Genomic DNA, 19,904 nt, shown 5'->3' on the forward strand with positions numbered 1-19,904 from the left:
AAAGATTACTAACATTTGCTTTTTTACCTGCCACGAAGCACTGTAGCTCCAGTCACTCATACGAAGCTCTTTCGTAATGTTTTAAGAATCTGTGAAATGTCTGAACTTCGTTAGAAGTTCTGTTTGGCTGCTAAGAACGGAAGTTTTAAGGTGTCTGAAGCCAGGGTACTGCATTTAGCTCTAGAAGAAGCTACAGGTGTAAGTCAAGCACCTGTGACACCGCAGCTTGATCTTTCTGCCTGCGAGCAGGCCTCAGCGAGCCCGCACTGGCGTCCTGGCACAGGCACGTGCTGGTCCCTCTGCATATGCCAGCCTGCTGCTCTGAGCAGAGGTCACGGTCAAGCTTTGTCTTAACATCGTCAATACAAAAAGTAGTGCAGTGGGGTCACTTGGAGGCCGGTAAATAAAGAAATAAAACCAACCAAACCCTGCGTCCAGATTCCAAGACAAATGCCAAAGATTTCACAAAGCCCTGCACAATTACTTACCAAAGAGTGCCCAGTAATGTCAGGCGCCTGTTTTAAAGCCACCAAATAAAGTACTTGCCCACTGTTGACCCCTTCACACACAGAATACTAAGTTGTAGAGCTCGTCCTTTAGAGAGGCCAAGAGTATGAATGGGTTAAAGAGCAGAATAGAGTGGAAAAAGGACCTGGAAAAGACTGATCAATATGCTCATCTGGATGCAGCCTCTAGCTACAGAAATCCTTAAACCACTGAGTTTCTGAAGCTGGGAGGATCTAACTGGGGACAGATTGTTTTGCATGTGTCCTGTTTCTTCTGCTTTTTTCTCCAAGCCACTGTTAGTGGCCGCTGTCTGAGATGGATGGCATCGGCAGGGCCTTTGGTCTGACCCAGAGTGGCTGTTCTAAGATTGTATAGCAGGGAGAAGGGCAACTTTAGCCCTTTATCTTCTGTGGGATTGCAGTGATTTATACCAGGACTTGAGCATGGGTTTTGCTGGCTAACTGTGTAGACTTCCTGCGCCAGTTCACAGGAGTAAGCTGACTTTTGCCCTGGCGTAATATTGTTAAAAACAACCTTTGTTTTCTAGGAAGCAGGATCTTCTGTCTCTTACCTCAGAAAAAACCCATATTATTCTGCACGTGGAATACTAGGCATCTGTTTCAGTCCAGTGATACTATTGAACTGTCTGTAGCAAAGTTAGCGCATATGATGTGCATGAGGCCTTTGTGTTGTGCACTAACACGGTGCTTCTTTTGCTTTTGTTTCCTGAATAGGGAAGAGGACAAGAACATTTTTGATTACTGCAGAGAAAACAACATTGACTATGTAACTAAAGCCATTCGATCAAAAAAAGTGGATGTGAATGTCACAGATGAGGAGGTATGGAGAAAAAGATAAAGACCATCAGTCTTTTAACTGTTTTGTGTGTTAATTCAGTGCCACTTCTTTTCAAAATTCCCTGGTTAAGATTGTTATAACAAGGTACTACAACAGTTGGACAAACACTTGGTCGTTGAGACAGGGATAATCTATTTGAAAATAGCTTTCCACTGGATTTCTGGTAATGTGGATGTACTAACTGTGATGCTGTAGCACATCAGAAACTTACTTTCTATGTTATTTTCAGCAATGCTAGCAGCCACTTGCAGAGTAAGATCTTCTGAATACCTCCCTTTTCCCACCTTGTACACCAGATGTGGTCAACTAGAAGTAGGAAGTGAGGGAAACGTTGGTTGTTTTTTTTTTTTTTTTTGACCGATGAACTGTGTTCACGAGTGAGGTAGGATTTCTGCCATGCCATCAGCTTTTCATCATTCCCAGGTGGAGGGCAAATGAGTGACACTGGCTTTCCAGCTTCACAAAAACAATGACATTGTCCAGTCTTTCTCTGCTCATGGTGTGAAATCTGGGGTTGTCCTGTGCAGGGACAGGAGTTGGACTTGATGATCCATCCTAGTGGGTCCCTTCTAACTCAGGGCATTCGATGATTCTACGCTCATCAGACTCAAAACACCATTTCCCCATAGGGAGATAATACAGACATTGCCAGAAGCCTCAAGAAAAAGATAAGTGTCTAAAATTGTGAATTGGCTTGATCCTTTTCTTGGTAAAAGTAAACACCTGGTGTGGACAGTTTCCTGTTCATCCTTCAGGAAATGTAGCGGTACCGGCTTTATCGCCTTGGTTTCGATGCTTGCATACTGCCACCTAGCCCTGCTCGTGGTCCATCGTATGTACAGCTACTTTTGCCTGCTGCTTTCCAGCACATCGTGTTTTGGTGAACAGATGAAGTGCTTACACATTCATAGACTGAGACGCCACAAATTCAGTTGGGTTCTCCTGTAGCTCTAAGCAGATTTGTGCCCTCTGAGCCATGACAGCCCCGGCTGGGGCTCTGAATGCTGATGGCAGAGCCTTTTACTATTAATCAGGAATTCATGTGAATTAATTTTCAGAGGAGAGGAGGGAGGGTGTTCACGATCAGGGTTGGAATTTCACATCATAAATTCAATGAACTGGAACTGTCATGTGCCACACAGTCACTGCAACAGCACCATTTCTGAGCTCCATCCCTCCTTCTGCCGATCACAGGTTACAGAAGTAAATGTCCAGGGCAGTCCCACAGAACACGACTGGAGTCCTTTCGTTAATAAAAGCTCACTTTTGGGATCATACGCTTGCAATAAGTGTATAATAATATCATGTTAGCAGTGCTTTATTTCCACTGGCAAGATGCTCTTTCATAGTTAGCAGGATTCAGAAGCTCGTACCTTCCTCTGTGTTCAAGCAACAAATGTGCTTGTTTTCAGCCAAAGAAGTTTTGTTTTTTAAAAAAATCAAAATATTTGGTGAAAGATGGCTGAAATAGTTTTGTGCTCTAACAGCATAAATGCTTAGAGCCAGATCTGAAAACTGCCAGGTAACATCCTCTTTGGGAATTATCCATGAGTCTCTGATGTAAGAGAAGACCTATTTCAGAACTAATGGGTATTAGCACATGATGGCTGCAGCGTATGGAATTGCTTCAGCACAGATAGGACACTGAAAACTCTGCCTACCTGTGAAAGGCTCATGGAAGGAGTCCCACTGGTGCAAAATTCCCCCATAGATGAAATTCTCCCAGCCTTAGTGGTTTTGGCTTACCCCAGCAAACGCTCACAGGGAAGTAAGAACCTTTTTTTTTTTTTTTTTTTTTTTTTTTTTTTGGCAAGTGCTGGCTTCCTTAGGCTTGACTCTAACGGGTCCAAAAAAAAATACTAGCATACAAAAAAGAAAAATCTGAAAGAAATATTTATTTCATGTTGTGTTAAGGAGCTGAAACCATTACTGATATTGTTCAGTATCCAAACGTGTTCTTCACAATCTGGAGGGTAGTTTATTTTCCAATATCATGCAGGTTGATTGAAGTTTTAGAACCCATTTTAGACTAGAGATAACCCAGACTGAGCCTTTGGTAGAGTGAAGTGTATGCAAGCATAATATTGTCATTTTTATTAACTATTTTAGTGTTACTGTATAAATACATCGTGCCGTATCCAAAAGATGCCTCTTCTAGCCCTCCGAACATAACTCACACTGTCAACCCTTTGATTTAAATGCATATAAATTTAAAATGGCAGCAGGGGTACATACAAAGAGTTAACTTGTTATGGAACAAAATCTACTGAAGCACTGAATAGTCTCGTGCTAAACTGCAAAGACGCTAGGCTCAGCCTTTCCTTGTACAATAAAGACTTGACTGAGGTTGTAAGGTGTTCAGATTTTATTTCCATGTGATGTGTTAGTACTGTATCTAATTGTATCCCCTCATTTTGTGCAAACCTGAAATAAGTTAGTGAAAGGAGAAAAGAAATCAAGGATAAAAATTTAAAATGGGGACAAGCCAACTTACTCGAAGCAAAAGGATTTCAGAAAGGGCAATAGAAGTCCCTGGGGTTTAGATAGATGCACTTGGCAACTTTCAAAGCATGAATGGTCTTCTCCCCACAAGAAATAAAGATCTTCATGTACAGCATTCAAGCCAGCATACCTGCTAACAGTTTAGATATAATAAACTTCAATTTAGAATTAAACAAAGAATCTAATGACAGTAATCATGTACAAGCTTCCATTTACTCTATCTAAATTGCCCAGAGTTCAACAGAATAGCTTGCATTCACTTAGAAGAAGTAGCACAGACTAAAACAACCCGTTTCTCTTATGTATGTCAGCAGGACTAATGAAATAAGAAATGGACTGTGGCTGTGAAGTCGCCACAGGCACATCCCGGTAGTGTGGATTGCTTGCTGCCTTTTTGAGAACAATATTTCTTCAACTTTTAACAAACCAGAAGTTGCTCAAAGGCATAGTTGCTTTTGTAACTTGTGCCAAGGGCTGTGGAGGTTGTAGACAGAGAATTTTTTTTTAATTGGAGAAATCCCAGTAAACAAACATGTTACCTGTGTGCGGTATTTAAGCCCGTGCCAAAACTTTAATGAAAGGCATCTGAAATGATGCTCACTTAGTCCCCCGATCCTCGTGCTTTTGAGACAGCAAGTGCCAAATTGGTGCCAGCTTGCCAAGGAAAGGACAGGGGAGAAAAATGGGTTTGAAGAAGGATCACATGCTTCTGGATTTACAGGCTTACTCCCATTAGAAAAACTTCTCCAAGTGTTTCAGAGCTACGAAAGTGATTGGCTTCCAAAACAAATGTGAATTTTACCTCTATAATTGCAACAACCGCCCTTCCATTCACTGTTTTTGCTGTCACGGGGGCATGCAGCCGTTCTATATATATCTCTTCTTAATTACCGGTACTAAAACACTCGCCACAAGTTAGAGTGGCTCTCATTGCTATACAGCCATTACAGCTGCAAACATCATGCCTAGAAGTATAGCTTAATATTGTAGCACATCCATTCAGTTTGGCTTTGTTCTTCTCTTTCTCTGCACTGGCTAATTGATGTGAGAATCATTGCCATCCGTTTGTCTGCTGAGACTCTGTATATCTGAGACAAATCCCTGTCCTGTGCTTTGTTTGTGAACACCCTGTGACTTGGAGCTGAGCAAAATTGATGTGCTGTTGGCTTGAGAAACTGCTGCAGAAGCTGGCCAAGCTGGCAGCGGTTATCCAAGCAAAGCACAGAAGATTTAAGAGGCAGGGTTAGTGCACTGGGGCTATTTTTATGCTTTTTTTTATTAAATACTTCAAAGGCAGGGGAATATGCATCCTCTCAAGTAACTTCTGCAACAACTGTTGTGTGTTTGAATTGCATGGAGGGGAGTACCTTATGTTTGATTGCATTTAGTCAAGACCTCACTACTGCAGTGCTTTCCTACACAAAGTTATGCGTGTTGCTTTGAGTCTCTCACTGCTTAATGAAATAGTCGTATGGGAAGCGTTTTGGGAAAGCTCGATCTGTGGCTCTTAAGGTTTCTGCCATGTTATTTACACACACAAATACATTATGTGCTGATATAAAGCAGCAGCTGTGCCGACTAAACAATTTTTCAATATGCATAGGTGATATCCATGCTATACAAAGAGTTGGATTGTACTTTCAGTTTAAGTTTGTCTTATTGCTAAGGTTTGTTTTAAGGAAGGTACGGGAAACAAGTGCACTTTGTAGCTATATAGCTGCCTAAGTACATTAGCTAGAACTCCTGAGTGTTTTAATTTGCCTGACGCTATGCAAACAGTAGTGAATATTATCTTGTTTTAAATACAAGTTTCTTAGTAATGCTTTTTGTTATACGGTAAGTAGGCTGAGATTCTTCTGCAGGTATTTTTACTCGCACATCAAATGGTGTGCTCTTGCACAGAAGGTCTCCAAAGTCCCTTACGCCTTGTGTTGACAGCGTAGCATGCTGCAAGGATGCAGACATTTCTTGGGTGGAACGTGTCATCTTTTTAATAGCGCACAGTTACAATGCAGAGCCATTTAAGGCACTAATTGGAAAATATTGTATCCATTTAGAATTGCAGAGAAAATATATAGGTAAGCAGAGTGTAATTACCCAAAGTGGAATTGGCCCAAGCCTTGAAATCCATACTCCTCCTGCAAATAGCACAAGGAGATTTTTAATGACTATAGATGATGAGGCTTCAGTTTCTTGTCTTGTTCAAAAGGCAACAGTTGCAGGAGAACCGGCCTTCCAGCGTCATGGGGAGGGACCAGTTGCACAGCGGTGCGGTGCCTCTGAGCCGACAGAATTGGCAGCGCTGTCTCTCCCGAACTGTTGGTTTTCCTTTACTGGTCTCGGCCAAGTTCAGCACCAACAAAATGAGATTCGGCTTGTCCGGAGAAAGATCCAAACCAACATATTATAGCCACTAATCTGTAACGTGAATTTGGATATAAAGGACAGAAATGCCTTTATTTTTGTCATGTAATTGCACAATAATTACACTTGTGTAATTACAACATTATTCCTCTACACATGTAGAAGGAAACTGAAATCATCGGTTGAAGTATTTAATGCTGTTGTGCATACCGCAGATAGTGCTTCTTTCTTTCGAAATAAACATCTGTGGCACAAAAAAGTTGGTATTTGTCCAACTGAAATCCTAAGTCTTAAGTAATTACCAGTCCAGAGATGAATTAAGGATGCTAAACATGATCTAAAGATCTTTGCATGTTTACCAACTGTTTTAAATTGTACTCTTCCCCCCTTTTAGACTTCGATAGTGGTATTGAGTGCAAGAACATTAATCATTAAATGGCCTACGGATGTCATCAGTGCTTCCATAGAAAGTCATTGTCAGAAAATTCATTCTAATTCAAGGTTAATTAGTGTAACATTAAAATTATGTGTTACAAAAATTAATTACTTGCTGGGTCAAAAAGTGTGTTAAAAAGCTTAATGCCTTGTGTCTGAGATGGCATTTCCTTACTCAAAATCATGTTCTACCTCCGCTGCCCTGCCCAAGAATATCCAGCAGAAGCAGCATGAACTTCAGTTGCAGATGTCTTCTTGCCCCTCCTGCTGTTTTGGCACCGTGGTTGGGAAATTTGGCTCACAGTTCCCATTAGCAGATAAATGAGTTGCTCACCTTGTTCCCCACTGCTCTGTCGAGAGATTTATAACCAGGCATGGGCTAATTTAACTGATTTTATCTGTGAAGGTCTGTGACTGTTTCGTGTAGCAGACTGGAAAACACAGGTCAGTGTGACGGTGTCACAGCTTGGGGGATGATGTCCTGGTTATCTGCAGTGGGATTTCCAAGGAATCCCCTGCAAGTGTGCCACATGCCGTCCTAAATCAGGAGAGACTAACACTAAGTCTAATTTACTAAGTGTACATAGCAAACAAAGAAGAAAACCTTCTATCTCAAACTACTTTGAGCTACCTTTCTCTTTGGAGTTGCCAGTATATAAAATCTTCCATAGTTTATAGAAAATGTCTTAGTGCTGCTTGTCAAAAGGCTCTGTTACTGCTTTGAATGCGTTTTTGCATTATAAGAGGATAAGCACTCCAGCCTTGGTGCAGGGCTGTTGAAGTGTATGAAACTGCATCACAGCTCTACTGTGATGCCCTATTGCAAAAACAAGCGTTACCTTTCACAGGCTTGGCTGTTCTAGCCCAGAATCAGAGCAGCACCCATGAACCCAATCCCAAAAGCTTGGCTTTCCTTCACTACTTCCATAGCCCGTTCTGAGGCCAGCTGGGTTTTCAGATGTGCATGTCAGCCCTCAGAGGGGTCCTGAGCTACTTCCCATGTCCTTGACAGGCAGGAAGACCTGAAATTCCATTGCATCCCCTCCTGCGGTGGCAGAGACATGCAGAGAGGCTTCAGGTGTGCAGAGGCTTGTAGAAAGGGGATGGGAAGAAAACTGCAGCGGTTTGGGAAGGGCTGGAGGCATGGAAGGAGCATCCCGTGCCGCATTGCTGAGAGGGGGGCAGTCGTGGGTGATGCCTGCCCAGATGCCCAGTTTTAATCTTCTGTTGCAGCAGAGGCAGGGCCCGTGAGTTGAGTGTTTCGGACCTGCCAGAGGAATGAGCTTTTGGGGACTTGGCGTCCGAGTGACTTAGGCACCATTGAAAATCTTACCCTCGCTGTGTAAGTCGTTGCTCCCGGAAAAGTCAGAGGTGTCAAAATCCCAAATTTACATAGGAAAACAAATCATGTCATGGTTCCTGCTTTTCATGCTTTGCTGCTTTTCCCCTCTAAATTTTTGCTGACTTGTGGGTTTGATGCTAAGTTAATGAAAAAATGAACTACGTGTCACTTTGAACATTTCTAGCGTTATTCTGTAAGTCCAAATCAGGAGCAACAGTATGTTACATACTATATTAGTGTAGTTTTTTTAAAAAAGCCTGTGTTAATTTTGTTATTGGTACTCAGTACTTCATAGCAAGACTGTGATTCTCTGCACTTTTTTTTTTTTTGGCTGGCTTTGTTCGTTTTCTCCTGGATGTTGCAGGGCCGGGCTCTGCTCCACTGGGCGTGTGACAGAGGACACAAGGAGCTGGTTTCAGTACTGTTACAGCATGCAGCTGATGTTAACAGCCAGGTAAGAAAGGGATAAAAAGTTGAATTTGATTGATGTGTTACGTAGCCTCCTGACCAAATGTTTCACGTGAAACTGAATTCTTCCAAAACTCCATAGCAAGTTCTCTCAGAGCACTTATCACAGAGAAGAACATCCAAAAAAGGTAACCTGGGAAAAATAACAGAATTTGGTTGCGTGAAATACATAGCCATTAGTGGCCTTTTTCAGTTCATGCTGAAACTTCTCCCTGCAGTAAAGTTTTTTGATCACCTGGTTGTGGCTTCCAATGTGACTTGTGGTACTGATGGAAAGAGGGGTTCCCTGTGTACAAGGTGTTTGGTAGCTTCCCATGTAAAGTGCGTTCTCCAGTGTACTTTTAGTAACACTACACTCTCAGCAGAATTTTGTGGACTACTGGAAAGAAAATCCCACTTTGCCTAGCAGAAAATCATCCGATAAATTCCCATTTTTGGCAGAGCACCCCGCAGGAGTACGTGATGCTTCGGGGCATGGCGTGGTGGGCACGTGACAGCTGCAGTAGGTTCTCGGTGCTGACCGAGGGCAGAGTCGAACGGCTTATGCCATTTCCATCCCCATATAGCCACCTCACCCCCCTGGGGGTCACCATTTCTAGCACAACTTGACTTGACTGAACATAAAGCGGCTTTTTAGCCACTGCAGTTTGCAGCCTATGTGTCTGAGCTTAACTAGCAGCAGTTTTAGGGTACCCGAACAGACCAAGCTGTGAACTGCGCTGGTTCTGCAACCGCTTTGCAAGTGGTTCATTCCAGCCAGCGTGAGCCTGCCTGGGCTCGTGAGTCAGTGCGCCTAGTTTTGTCAGCTTGCTGTAATTAAGGGTTGACCTGTGTAAATGCAATCGTGTTCGGAAATAATTGTCCAACATATTTCTGTCAAATTATGATTGACTACTCTTTACTAGCTTGACACTTACTGGCTTTGTTCTCCTGCCCTATTTGGACATAGATACACCTCTGCTGACAAATTTGCTAGCTCTGACCAGTGAGGTCTTAAGCAGCCTTGCGATAGATGCTTCAGGAATTTGTAAGAGGTGGACCTTAAGCACAGTTGCAATCTGCAGGCTCCTCAGCAGACCTGTAGCGTTTGCAGGCTACAAATAGCTGTGTTGGTATTTACACATACGAAATAGTTGTAAAAAAGTCTTTCTTGCCCTTGCCTGGGCAGAATTGCTGGTGGGATGGGTATTAGGAAGCACAGCTCCGCAGTAGCTGGTGAGACACGTATCTGCATGCTTAGACCTCAGGGGTTTCAGCTGTAATGGATTTTATAGGAGTTTTTCCTTACATAGAAGAGGGGCAGTGGAACCAGTACAAATGGGGGGTTTTGCACACCCCACCGTCAGACTAGACCATCGCCTTTCCGTCAGAGCTGGTGAGTGATGTGTAGGATACATATGGGAGCAGCTCTGCATTGAAATTGGGGAGGAGTTGGATCAGACACCTGTCCATCCCCTTTTCCCTGGCAGCCCGGGAGATGATTCTGTCTGGGATGCTGTACTGCTGCAGCAGTCTGAAAAGTCACTTCTCTTTGACGCTTATCTCATTTCTTTGGAGGTAAAGTCTGACTCTTAGAAGAAAAGGCTGAAGGGAGAGTCATCTTATTTTTTCCCTGAACATTAATTTTCTGTTAAATTCTTCTTCTCTCTCTTTTTTTTTTTTTTTTTTTTTTTGATGTATTGCACGTTTTCTAACCAGATTATTTTTGGCCAGTAACAAAAGGTTAATAATAGCCATAAAAAGAAAATCAATCTTTGATTTTTATTTTTTTCCCCCCACCACGGTAATAAAGGAGAATTTTTTATAAAGGTCTCTGTTCGCACGTAGGTGTGTTCCCAGAGAAGGCAGACACATTTTTATTCTCAGCCACATATAAATTGCAATAACATTTCAAGACTTTGTGACCTAATGTTTATTTCTCTTTTTTTTATTTTGACCTTTACCCTGTAAGAATTCACATCCAAAGCAAGAGCAGAAGGAATTTTAAGAGCAACCAGAAGAAAAAAGGACAGGGAAAAACTCTGGCTTCCTAACAGGCCATAAACACCCCAGCGCCTGCTATTACACATTACCAAATGCACTATCAGTTAATGTGTAGGCTATAAAGAACGGTGGGTTAAGTGTAAGGGAATCTCTGGTGATTGGAATCAGTGGCACTGTTATTTCAGAGCGATGTGCTCTCAGTTGAGGTTCCCTTCGCAGGCTGCATGCAGCACCTCTGCCAGCGCCCGGTATGTAAGCAGCTTCTGCGATTTCCACCTGCCACTCAGGTCTTCAGATGTTTTTCTGTCTCGTTCAGTTTTGCAGCGGTACCTACATGCAGGCAGCGTAAGAGATAAAGAATAAATTAGGGATTATGAGGGTTATGAGCAGGTAGTGAAGGAAAGAAATGTTATAGACCAATTTTTTTTTAAATTGCCTGTGTTTTAATATGCTTCTAAAAAGTTAGTCAAATAGCACGACAGATTTATGCTCTCTTCCATTACCTTTTTAATAAATGTTCTTCTATCTTGGCTCTCTTGGAGTGTGCTAAAGGATTTAGCTGCCCTAAGCAGACGGTGACGGTGATGCTCTGCTAGGTGACCTGGAGCAAGTCATACCAGTTCACTGTGCCCACAGATGTGCCTTACTCACTTTTTGTTGCCTTATTTTAGTTATCTTTGTACTATCTATTGTCAAAGTACTTGTAAGTCTCTGGGTCAAGAGGCTCTGCAAGAGTCAACTTACTGCTCTTTGTTGATAAGCAGACAGCTTGGGAGCAGGAGGAGAAGTAGCCTGGCTCCGCTCATTGCTGTAGCATGTTCAAAACCGCTTTAATTCTGGGAATAACCACACGCTCCTGGACAGCAGTGGTCCAGCGCCTGTGCTTTTTGTTTTAAACAGTGGTACTGCAGTTTCAAAAGGGTGGTTCACTGATGTCACTGAAAAGCTGCAGCCATTGAGTTCTGTGATTGTTCATAATTAGCTCTAATAGCACATTTGAAAAGAGGTGGTAAGCAATTGCCATGGGCAAGGGGCTACAGAAAGGCTACAGGCTTCTCTGCTTCGTTGAAAAGGGGCATTTGTGTAATTGAATTACCTAAATCTTCAGAGCCAGAGGCCATTTCAAAGTGGGTGGTGGTATGGTATTTTGGAGCTCTGCTGGAAATACCCAGAGCTTGGGGCTTAGTCTGAAAACAGCCTCCTTCCACTGGAACTGTTTGTCTAAAATGGAGGCTTTTAATTGAGTGATGAAGTGAAAGGAAGGGGAGTATATTCATAATGTAACGGTTATGAAGGAGCTCGGCAACATGATTATAATATCCATTTCTAGCTTTAAAATATATGAAGACATGAATAAGATTTCCTTGCAGAGGATGAGAAACAAAGGAAAACCTTTTTCCCCTGCAGAGAGAGTTTTTCCTTGCAGTGTTTCCTCTGGCCTTGGAAAGGAGGTTTTCTGTGGCCAGGGGAGGCACTGAATGCAAGCTGTGCAGAATTGCACCCCGGCTTCGCGCTCCCCTGCGGCTGTGCCATGGCATCCTCAGCGTTCGCCGTGCCAGGAGCAGCGAGCTGGCCCGCTCGGAGACTTTATTTGTCCTCTGTTGTATCTGGTGGTGCAGCGCCAGTGTGGAGGAGACAGCAGAACTCGGCTCCGCTCCTGGATTGAGGTGCTGCTCAACCAGCTTTCAGAGGAGCTCCTTTTGTGTATTTAGGGGGACATTTAGGCACAGTGTACTGCTTCAGTGCTATTAGGTGGAAGAGTGCTCTTGGGGGAGGGTCTAAGTCTGGTCACCTCCTCTGCAAGAGCAAGGTAAGCGAGGCGGCTTGAAAAGGAGGATTCTGTGCTCTGGTGCAAAGGCCCCATGTGATCGCACATCCTACGCGGGGAGCCTTGCGGGTATACAAATTACTAGTGCTGTTTTAAGAAAGATGAAGGGCATCGTGGTATAGTAATTGTTCAGTGAGACAGAGAAGGACAAATGGCATCTCTCATTTGTAACATCGAAACAGTAGACCGTAGACTCTCCTCCTGGACTTGCTGTGGCTGCAGTTTGTTCCATTTGTGGGTACTCTTTACGCCAAAATAATAACCTGTGTGTTCAGGGCGTGCCCGTGGGAACGCGCGGGGAACTATCCTGGAGTGGTTGCCACAGATCGGCTTACTCTGAAAAAGCTTTTCAAGGCTATCTGGCCATGTGAACAAGTCTTAAATATTGTTAGTTGTAAGTGGAACTGTATCACTTGACACATAGGATAATTAAGGGCTGTGTACGTACTATGTGGTAGAGCAGCTGAGTTAAAATTACATCTAAATATTATTTTATGATTTTTAAACTACATCATTGTGCAGTTCTGTTAATCAGTTTATCAATGTTATGGTAACCATTCGTGTATGCTGAAGTTGTACTATAATTATGACTACAAGGATGAAAAAAGCTATAACTGATCTTCAGTTTTTATTTGCTGACCTTTCAGTTTCCTAGTAAAGGTGCAGATCACTGTACTGAGACTTTAAACCACTTGTCAGCAAGTTTTTAGTGGTCACCCATGGACCTGCAGGAGTTTGAGAAGGAAACTTGAGAGCCAAAGCTGAAAATCATCAGGTTAGGAAATCTGTTGCTGGTATATGTGGATTTTTATTCATTCATATACACCAGTAATTTCAGTGAAAAGCATCTAGTGTCTGCGCTGTCTGCAGAGAGAATTAGTTGCTCTTTGGTGCCAATGTCGTATCCGTATCTCGTACCAATTCACGCAAGGCTGCACAGATGTCTGAAGTCCTGCTTGTTAGCATGTGATTTTGAGTTAGCTGGATTTTTTTTTCTCTCTCTCTCCCGCCCCCCCCCCCCCCCCCCCCGACATCTAGAGTAGCAGCGGGAGTGTGGTTGCTGCCCCAGCTTGTCTTTTTTCCCAGTCCCCTGCCATGCACCTCTAGCAGACAGCCCGCTTCCCTCCTCTCTATTTGCATGCTAACACACTTGTGAGTCAGAGGGGACGTGGAGTAGCGTCCCCTTGTAATACCTTCACTCACGTCCTCATTGGAAAAAAAAAAGAAAAAATCTTTTCAAATGGAGACAATACAAACATAATAAATGGCAGGGAGTGTTCATCTCCCTCATGACTCAATCCTTCTCAAACAACATTATTATTGACTGGCCTATTGGTTGCCAAAAAGGAAAATCAATTGTACTAGAAGTAGTTGCTGGGCCACAGATCATGGTACTAACCCAGCAGAGACAGGTTGATTTTTATCAACTATCCAAAGACTAATTTCCACCATTAGCTAAAAATGAAGTAGAAATTACGGATATGTCGAAGATTGCTAAGATTGGTGGTCTGTTGGTTTTGTTTTATTTTGATGGTTTTGCTGTTTTCCTGCCTGACTCTAAAAGGATTGTGTCTGTATAGGATAAAAAGAAGCAAGGAAAAGTCAGGCCTGCTTGCCTGCCTGTCACTGCCTGTTTTTTTCTTTTCAGTGTTGTTCATTTGGATTTCACAGCAAGAATACGAACTGCTTCAGTCTCTGCATGGGCCTCGTGTTGGAGGTGTTACGTAGACATTTAAAAATGAAGCTGGTCTCAGCAAACATGCATCCCTTCCCTGCCTTCTGCACTGAATATAGGTCATGCCCTCAGTTTTCTGTATCTGTAGGGAGATGCTGAGGAGATTGGTGTGGGCATCTTGACTGTTCTGACCGAGGACCAAAGGCCACAGGCTGTATCTACACAGCCTTCCCCCTCCCTAGTGAATACGTGCCTGTGTCCATGCAGCCCACCACCTTTGCTGCAAGCTGATCAGTGCAAACACGCTTGCAGGTAGGATGCCAGCTGCCAAAGTACTCTGCTGTTACGACCATTCTCTAAACCTGGCTGGGATTAAAAAGGAAAATGTCTGAGCCTTGTGCCCTTGCAGTTAATGTCCCTAGTATAAATTTCCCCCTAAATATACTAAAAGCCTGGCTCATAAAGCCAGGAAGGGACCCTGTCCTGGATCTGATGATTGCTGCAGAGGGTTTGGTGTACTGATACTCACAGCAAGCAAAGGATGTCGCAGGTACTGCTGAACTGACCATTGCTGCGGTAGGAAGGTATGGTGGCAAACGGATAAAGACACTAAACAAAGATGAAAAGCAAAGCAATGAGAGCAGAATTAACCACAGTAGTTTCCTTTCCTTATACCCACCCCCCCCATCCCTGTCTCAATATTTCTGTAGTCAGCTTTGGCGAGCAGATCTCAGAAGACTCTGCAGGCTTATACCCCTTCAGTCTTGACATTGTTGCCAATGGGTGTGAAAGCCATTAGCCAAAAGAAAGGAGAGATCTGCTTAGTGACAGAGGGTGGCTTTCTACATTAAAGCATTGACATGGTGCCAGTCACACAGTTATTAGAAGTGGCACAGCTCCATGTCTCTCCTGCGGGTCTCTCTGTGGAATGTAGATTGGCAGCAGGTTGAATGTTAAATGGTCACCACTCAGCAGATGCTGATTTTACCTACTGGGAGAAAAGTCCCTTTCAGCAGAAACATTTGCAAAATATTTGCAGCTCTAAATAGATGCTGGGAAATGCAGAGATTTATCCCTGGTTTGTTCTTGAGCTTCTGAAGACACCTCAAGCCTCGTCAACACAAACTGTAGGTTGTACAGACGATGAGATGTTTCCTTCTGCCTGTGCAGGCTGGGTTTTTTTGCATTGTTTCTTCCCATCTTCCAGCTTGACATGTACAGTCTTTGTTTCTTCTGCTCCCTGTAGACATATGAATCATTGCTTCATTGCTGGTGCAGCAAAGCAGTTGGCACCCTTGCTCAAGCAGTACGCGTGCAGCACTGCCTGCAAAGCAGGCTCACCAGCTGAGAAAGCAACTGCAGGCTTCTGTGTTGTTCCAGCAGTGATTTCAGGGTCCACACGGTCCTTTCAACCACGGTGTGCAAAAACAGTGTTTGAAAAGTGAAATCTGGGAGCTGGTCCTGAAAAAACTAGCAGTGGTCTCTGTTGCTTTACCCTCAAAATCTGAGCTGCTTTCAGGGTAGTCAAAATGCAGGATTTAAAGCCAGGGACCGAGGACAGCAGCACATTTTAGTGGATTGCTGTGAGACTGCATGGCTTGTGGGCATCACCTTGTATTGAGGGCTGTGTTGTGCAGAGGGAGGCACTTTCTGTGGCCAGTGGTGGTGCAGGAGGAATGCAGTCTGGCAGCAGGCACATAGTTTTAGCTCAGGGAGCATGACCACCCTCTGCATCAGGGAGCCTTGTGCCTGTTTCCATGCCTGACCAGCACAGCTATTTTGTGGTACAATGGCTGCAGTCTCTGCCAATGCTCATGGTAGACCGAGGCCAGCAGCAGTGAGCTTTGAGGTCAGTGCAGGTTGGAACCATGGTGCTGTCGTGTGTTCTGGTGCCGAGGAGAAACAGCTGTCCTAGTCCCCACTGTCTTTATGTCTTTGCAAAGGCAGGAAAGAGCCTTACCTTGAATGCCTCCCTGCGAGGACATGGGATGGTCCCATGCCCCTTTGTCTCTTGGTCTCTCGGGGTCATCTTGGAAATAAGCATGTGTTAAAACACCTGTAATTTGTGAAGTGATTGTTGGAAATGCTTTAGCCCCTCATTAAGGTGTTTGGTTAACTGCGCGCAAACAGGATACCACTGGCAGCCCAGCTGGTTTTTCAGGTGGACGCATCACCATAGTCTCTAATCACCATAGGAATGGTCTCTAGCCTTGCTTCATTTCCTATAGCCTTGGCGTCACCTCTCCCTGCCAGAGGAATAACCTTTGCCAAGTGATCAGCTACTCTTTGCTCAGGAGAGATGGTTCCTAGAACATCTTTTTTTTGCATTCAGCCTCTTGAAAAAGCTTTCTCTGTTTTGAAGGAGTTAAATTCTGCCACTCACCTTCTCCCTGAGGACTTTTCAATATAAGAAAGTCTGGGTTTACTTTCCAAATGGAATTTGTATTCATCTGTTGTCGGCAGTTGTCTCTTCCAGTTTGCTCTGAAAAGCAAAATTAAACAAACCCCCACACAACAAAAACTAACAGAAAAACAGTTCTGAGTGCATCATTGTGGCATCTTGAATTTGCAGTCTTTGATGCAAAGTACTTCTGTTAATTTTCCTAAGTACGATTGTTCTAACACTTTAGATGTTGGGGGAATAACTCTTTATGCTTATTTTGTTTAGATTTTAAATAAGATTTTTGATGATCATAGCTGTTTCTTGGCTCCACAGATTGTAAGTGGCAAAATGGCACTCAAAACAGCAAAGCTAATTTAGGATGTTCCTGTCTCTCAACTTGTACATCTTACTTCTGCATCCATGAGAATAGCTGTCAGTGCAGGAGTCTTTCTAGCTCAGTATCATGTCTCCAGCGGCAGGGAAGAGTGAATACTTAGGGGACAGAGTAGGGTAAGCATACAGTAATAATTTCATATATTTTCCCAGAGTCTGTGGCTTGGAGGCTTTCTGAACCATTGGTATTATCTTTGCACTCCTGGATTTTTCTTTGATAAATTTCTCTCGTCCCTCTTTGGATTCCCAGCCTTTTATGCCAGTGGGAGTTCTGTAGTTTAACTGTGCATTTGCTTTGCACTTGCCACAATCATTTCATGTGAAAGCCCATCTTTCTTGTGTAATGAGAAACAGTAATTGTTCCCCCAGTTACCTTCTCTGTCCTGCTTTTGACTTTATTGGCCTCCTTGATTCCCTTGATCACTTCTTTTTCAGACTGAGGAGTTTAATCTATTTAATCCTACCCCATTTGGAAGCTGCTTGGTAACTTTGCTCCTCCTTGTCATCCTTTGAATCATTTCTAGTTTTTCCTTATTTCTTTTCAGATGAAGGGAGTAGCACTTCTCTCAGTGCCCAAGCTGTGAGTGCAATATGAGGTTTAATGAAGCAATATAATGATGTTTTCTTATTTCCTCTTTTTTTTTTTTCTTCCTAATAACTCCTTGTTATTTGCCTTTTATTAACTACCATTGAATACTGAGCTGGTGTTATAATAGAGCTGTCTGTTACAACTCATGATCTGTTTCTGCAGAGGTAACAGCTAGTTCGGAGCCCATCGCTGTGGATTTAGACTAAAGATTATTTTTCCACATGTGCATTACTTGGTGTTTATTAGCACTGAATTTAATCTGCAGTTTTTTCACCCTGTCACTCTGAGATCCTTTTGTAGCATTTTACAGTCAGCTTTTGGTTTAACAGACTTGGATGCTTCACTCTCAGCCTGCTTCCCCAGTTCGTTTGTGTGGGTTGAACAGCCCAAGCCCTTGCACAGATCCCTCAGCGACTCCAGCGATCACCAGCAATTGTGTGAACTGGGCATTTATTCCTATTCAGTCTTTACTTTTGTAATCAGTTATCAAGCAGTGCAAAAACCTTCCCTGGTGCTCTATGACAGTATCATTTAATAGCCTTTGGTGCGAGGATGTGTCAAAAGGCTTTTGGAAACCCACGTGAACAGGAATCCCCTCTGGTGAGGGGTAGCAGTGGTCTCGGCCGTGCTTGCCTGCATAGGGAAGCAAAGGCTGGTGCCATCCTCCCTTTCCCTCTCATAGAGACTGCTCAGTTGCTCCCTTTTGCAACAAAACAAGTAAATCCCATCCTGGAGTAACCGTCTAGTTTATCTAAGAGACCAATTGGCTGTCCCAACTTAGACATCCCATGTTGAAATGGGTCTTCTGTCCTCTTACAACAAGGCTCAGCTTGGCTGGAATAAATCATCCTGTCCTGAGAAGCGTTTCTTATAAAATGAAGGGCTGAACTTAGATGAAGGTGGAAGGTGCGTTGAAGTTGTCTGCTGTGCTTGTTCTTGGGTTAGGAGCTGGCTGTCTGCAAGCTGGGTACCAGCGTTGGAAGAACTGGTAAACTTCCATCATCTAAATCCGTTTCTCCGGTTCCAGCCAATTAAACATTAAAATGAGCGTGACAAATAAGTGTTCATTTATGGGTCAATAACTCCCTAGTATGTCTGTGACAAGGCTGGCCGAGACAATCCATTTCGGTACAGTCCTGGGCAACCCAACATCTTCAAGTATGTAATTGCTTTTATAGGGAAAGAGGAGTAATAAGGATAATGTAGCTGTCAGGCCCCGACTCACTAGTTCAGAAACTTCTCCTTGCCAGTCAAATTTCTTTGGTATTCAGCTCGTTTTAGGCTCATTCCAAAGGCATTACTGTGATGTCAGAAAATATCCTAATGGATATATGCATTTTCTCCAGTGTTAGATGTTACCTTCTTGAAGACGCTGGGTTTGTCCACCAGCCAATTAACTATCTGTATAAAGAGCCCTCGGTGCACGCTTTACGGCAATAGACAGAGTTGCCTTGTCCCTCTCCTTTCCTTTCCCCCTCCCCTATTATATATATATTTTCTCAGCACTATTAGATTATTAAATGCTTAATGACTATTCCATTCCTGCTAACTATACTTTTGATGAGCTGCAGTAATAAAACTTTGTAACAGCAAAGTGTGTGTCTGGTTCCTTTATAGGAAGGGCACATTTGGGGAGCTGAAGTAATGGGGGATAAAACTCAATTAATGAATAGAAATAAAAAGAAGTAAATGAGGTAATCAAACTCAGAGAAATTAGTATTGGCAGGTTCTGAATGATGCTCTTGGATGAACAATCTTTCAAAATCCTTCCTTGTATGCTGCTGCTGTCTCTTTATTTATTATTAAAATAACATGATCCATGAGGCGCTCGGGGTGACTCCCAGCCTAGCTAATTCTAATTAATCCAGTCAGGGAGAGCAGCAGGGTAAGTGGAGCAGTCTATCGGATTGAAATTCATAACTTAATTGAGGTCAAAGTCCCGGGTTGGGAGAACAAAAGTCTTTCGCTGGGACCAGGCAGATCAATATCAATAAATATCTGGCTTGGATACAAGTACCTTATAGTGACGGATTATCTGACACTGGCCAGAGGTCTTGGTCTTGTTCGGGGCAAAGTCCTATGGCACGTACAGTGTAGGGTGACTTTTGTCAGTGTTCCCTCCAAAACCCCAAAGAACCCATAAAAGGCTCATGGGAGCCACAGAAGAAGGGTGCCCATAAAGAAGTCCATGTGAGTCATGCTGGATTTGGTTTCTCAAGGTACGGGTCTCTCATCGGTAGCACAAGGGCATGTGTCACATTAGTGCTGATGGAGGTTGGAAGAAGTTGCTCAGGCTTACAGGAACTTGGAGCTAAATCACAGCTTGTCCAGAGAAAGACGTTTAGGATCGGGGGAAGCTGAGCAGTAGATGGATGGGCTTTATGCCAAGTCTGTATTTATAGTATGTTTACATAAGGGGAGAGAGGAAGGTTGGAAGAGGGAAGTGTAAATAATCATTAAGGTAGATTTGTAGTGTGAGAGGAACCAGCAGAGGCAGATGTGGTCTCGCCTGTTCTTCAGAAAAGCAGCCGGTGTCTCTGCTCCAACCTCCAAAATGTTCCCTCTGTTTGTAGGGGT

The 19,904-nt window shown here is 43.4% G+C and overlaps 1 protein-coding gene across 10 annotated transcripts in view; it reads left to right on the plus strand.

The window, feature by feature from the left end:
* The window catches only part of ACBD6 (acyl-CoA binding domain containing 6), an 88,183-nt gene that overhangs the window by 36,386 nt on the left and 31,893 nt on the right, over positions 1–19,904 (plus strand). For 6 of the 10 annotated variants that reach the window (XR_014228363.1, XM_082313903.1, XM_082313908.1 and 3 more), the window contains exons 5-6: positions 1,242–1,347; positions 8,373–8,462. Coding sequence is in view for 9 of the 10 variants with exons in the window: in XM_082313903.1 (XP_082170029.1) it covers positions 1,242–1,347; positions 8,373–8,462 (196 nt within the window). In the remaining variant the exon portion in view is untranslated. Of the gene's footprint in view, positions 1–1,241; positions 1,348–8,372; positions 8,463–13,935; positions 18,967–19,904 lie in introns of those variants that run through there. The other 4 variants (XM_082313910.1, XM_082313904.1, XM_082313905.1 and 1 more) reach the window with 3 other exon arrangements.

The sequence above is a fragment of the Platalea leucorodia genome (genome assembly GCF_965183815.1).
Source record: "Platalea leucorodia genome assembly, chromosome: 5".
In the NCBI taxonomy this organism is placed as follows: domain Eukaryota; kingdom Metazoa; phylum Chordata; class Aves; order Pelecaniformes; family Threskiornithidae; genus Platalea; species Platalea leucorodia.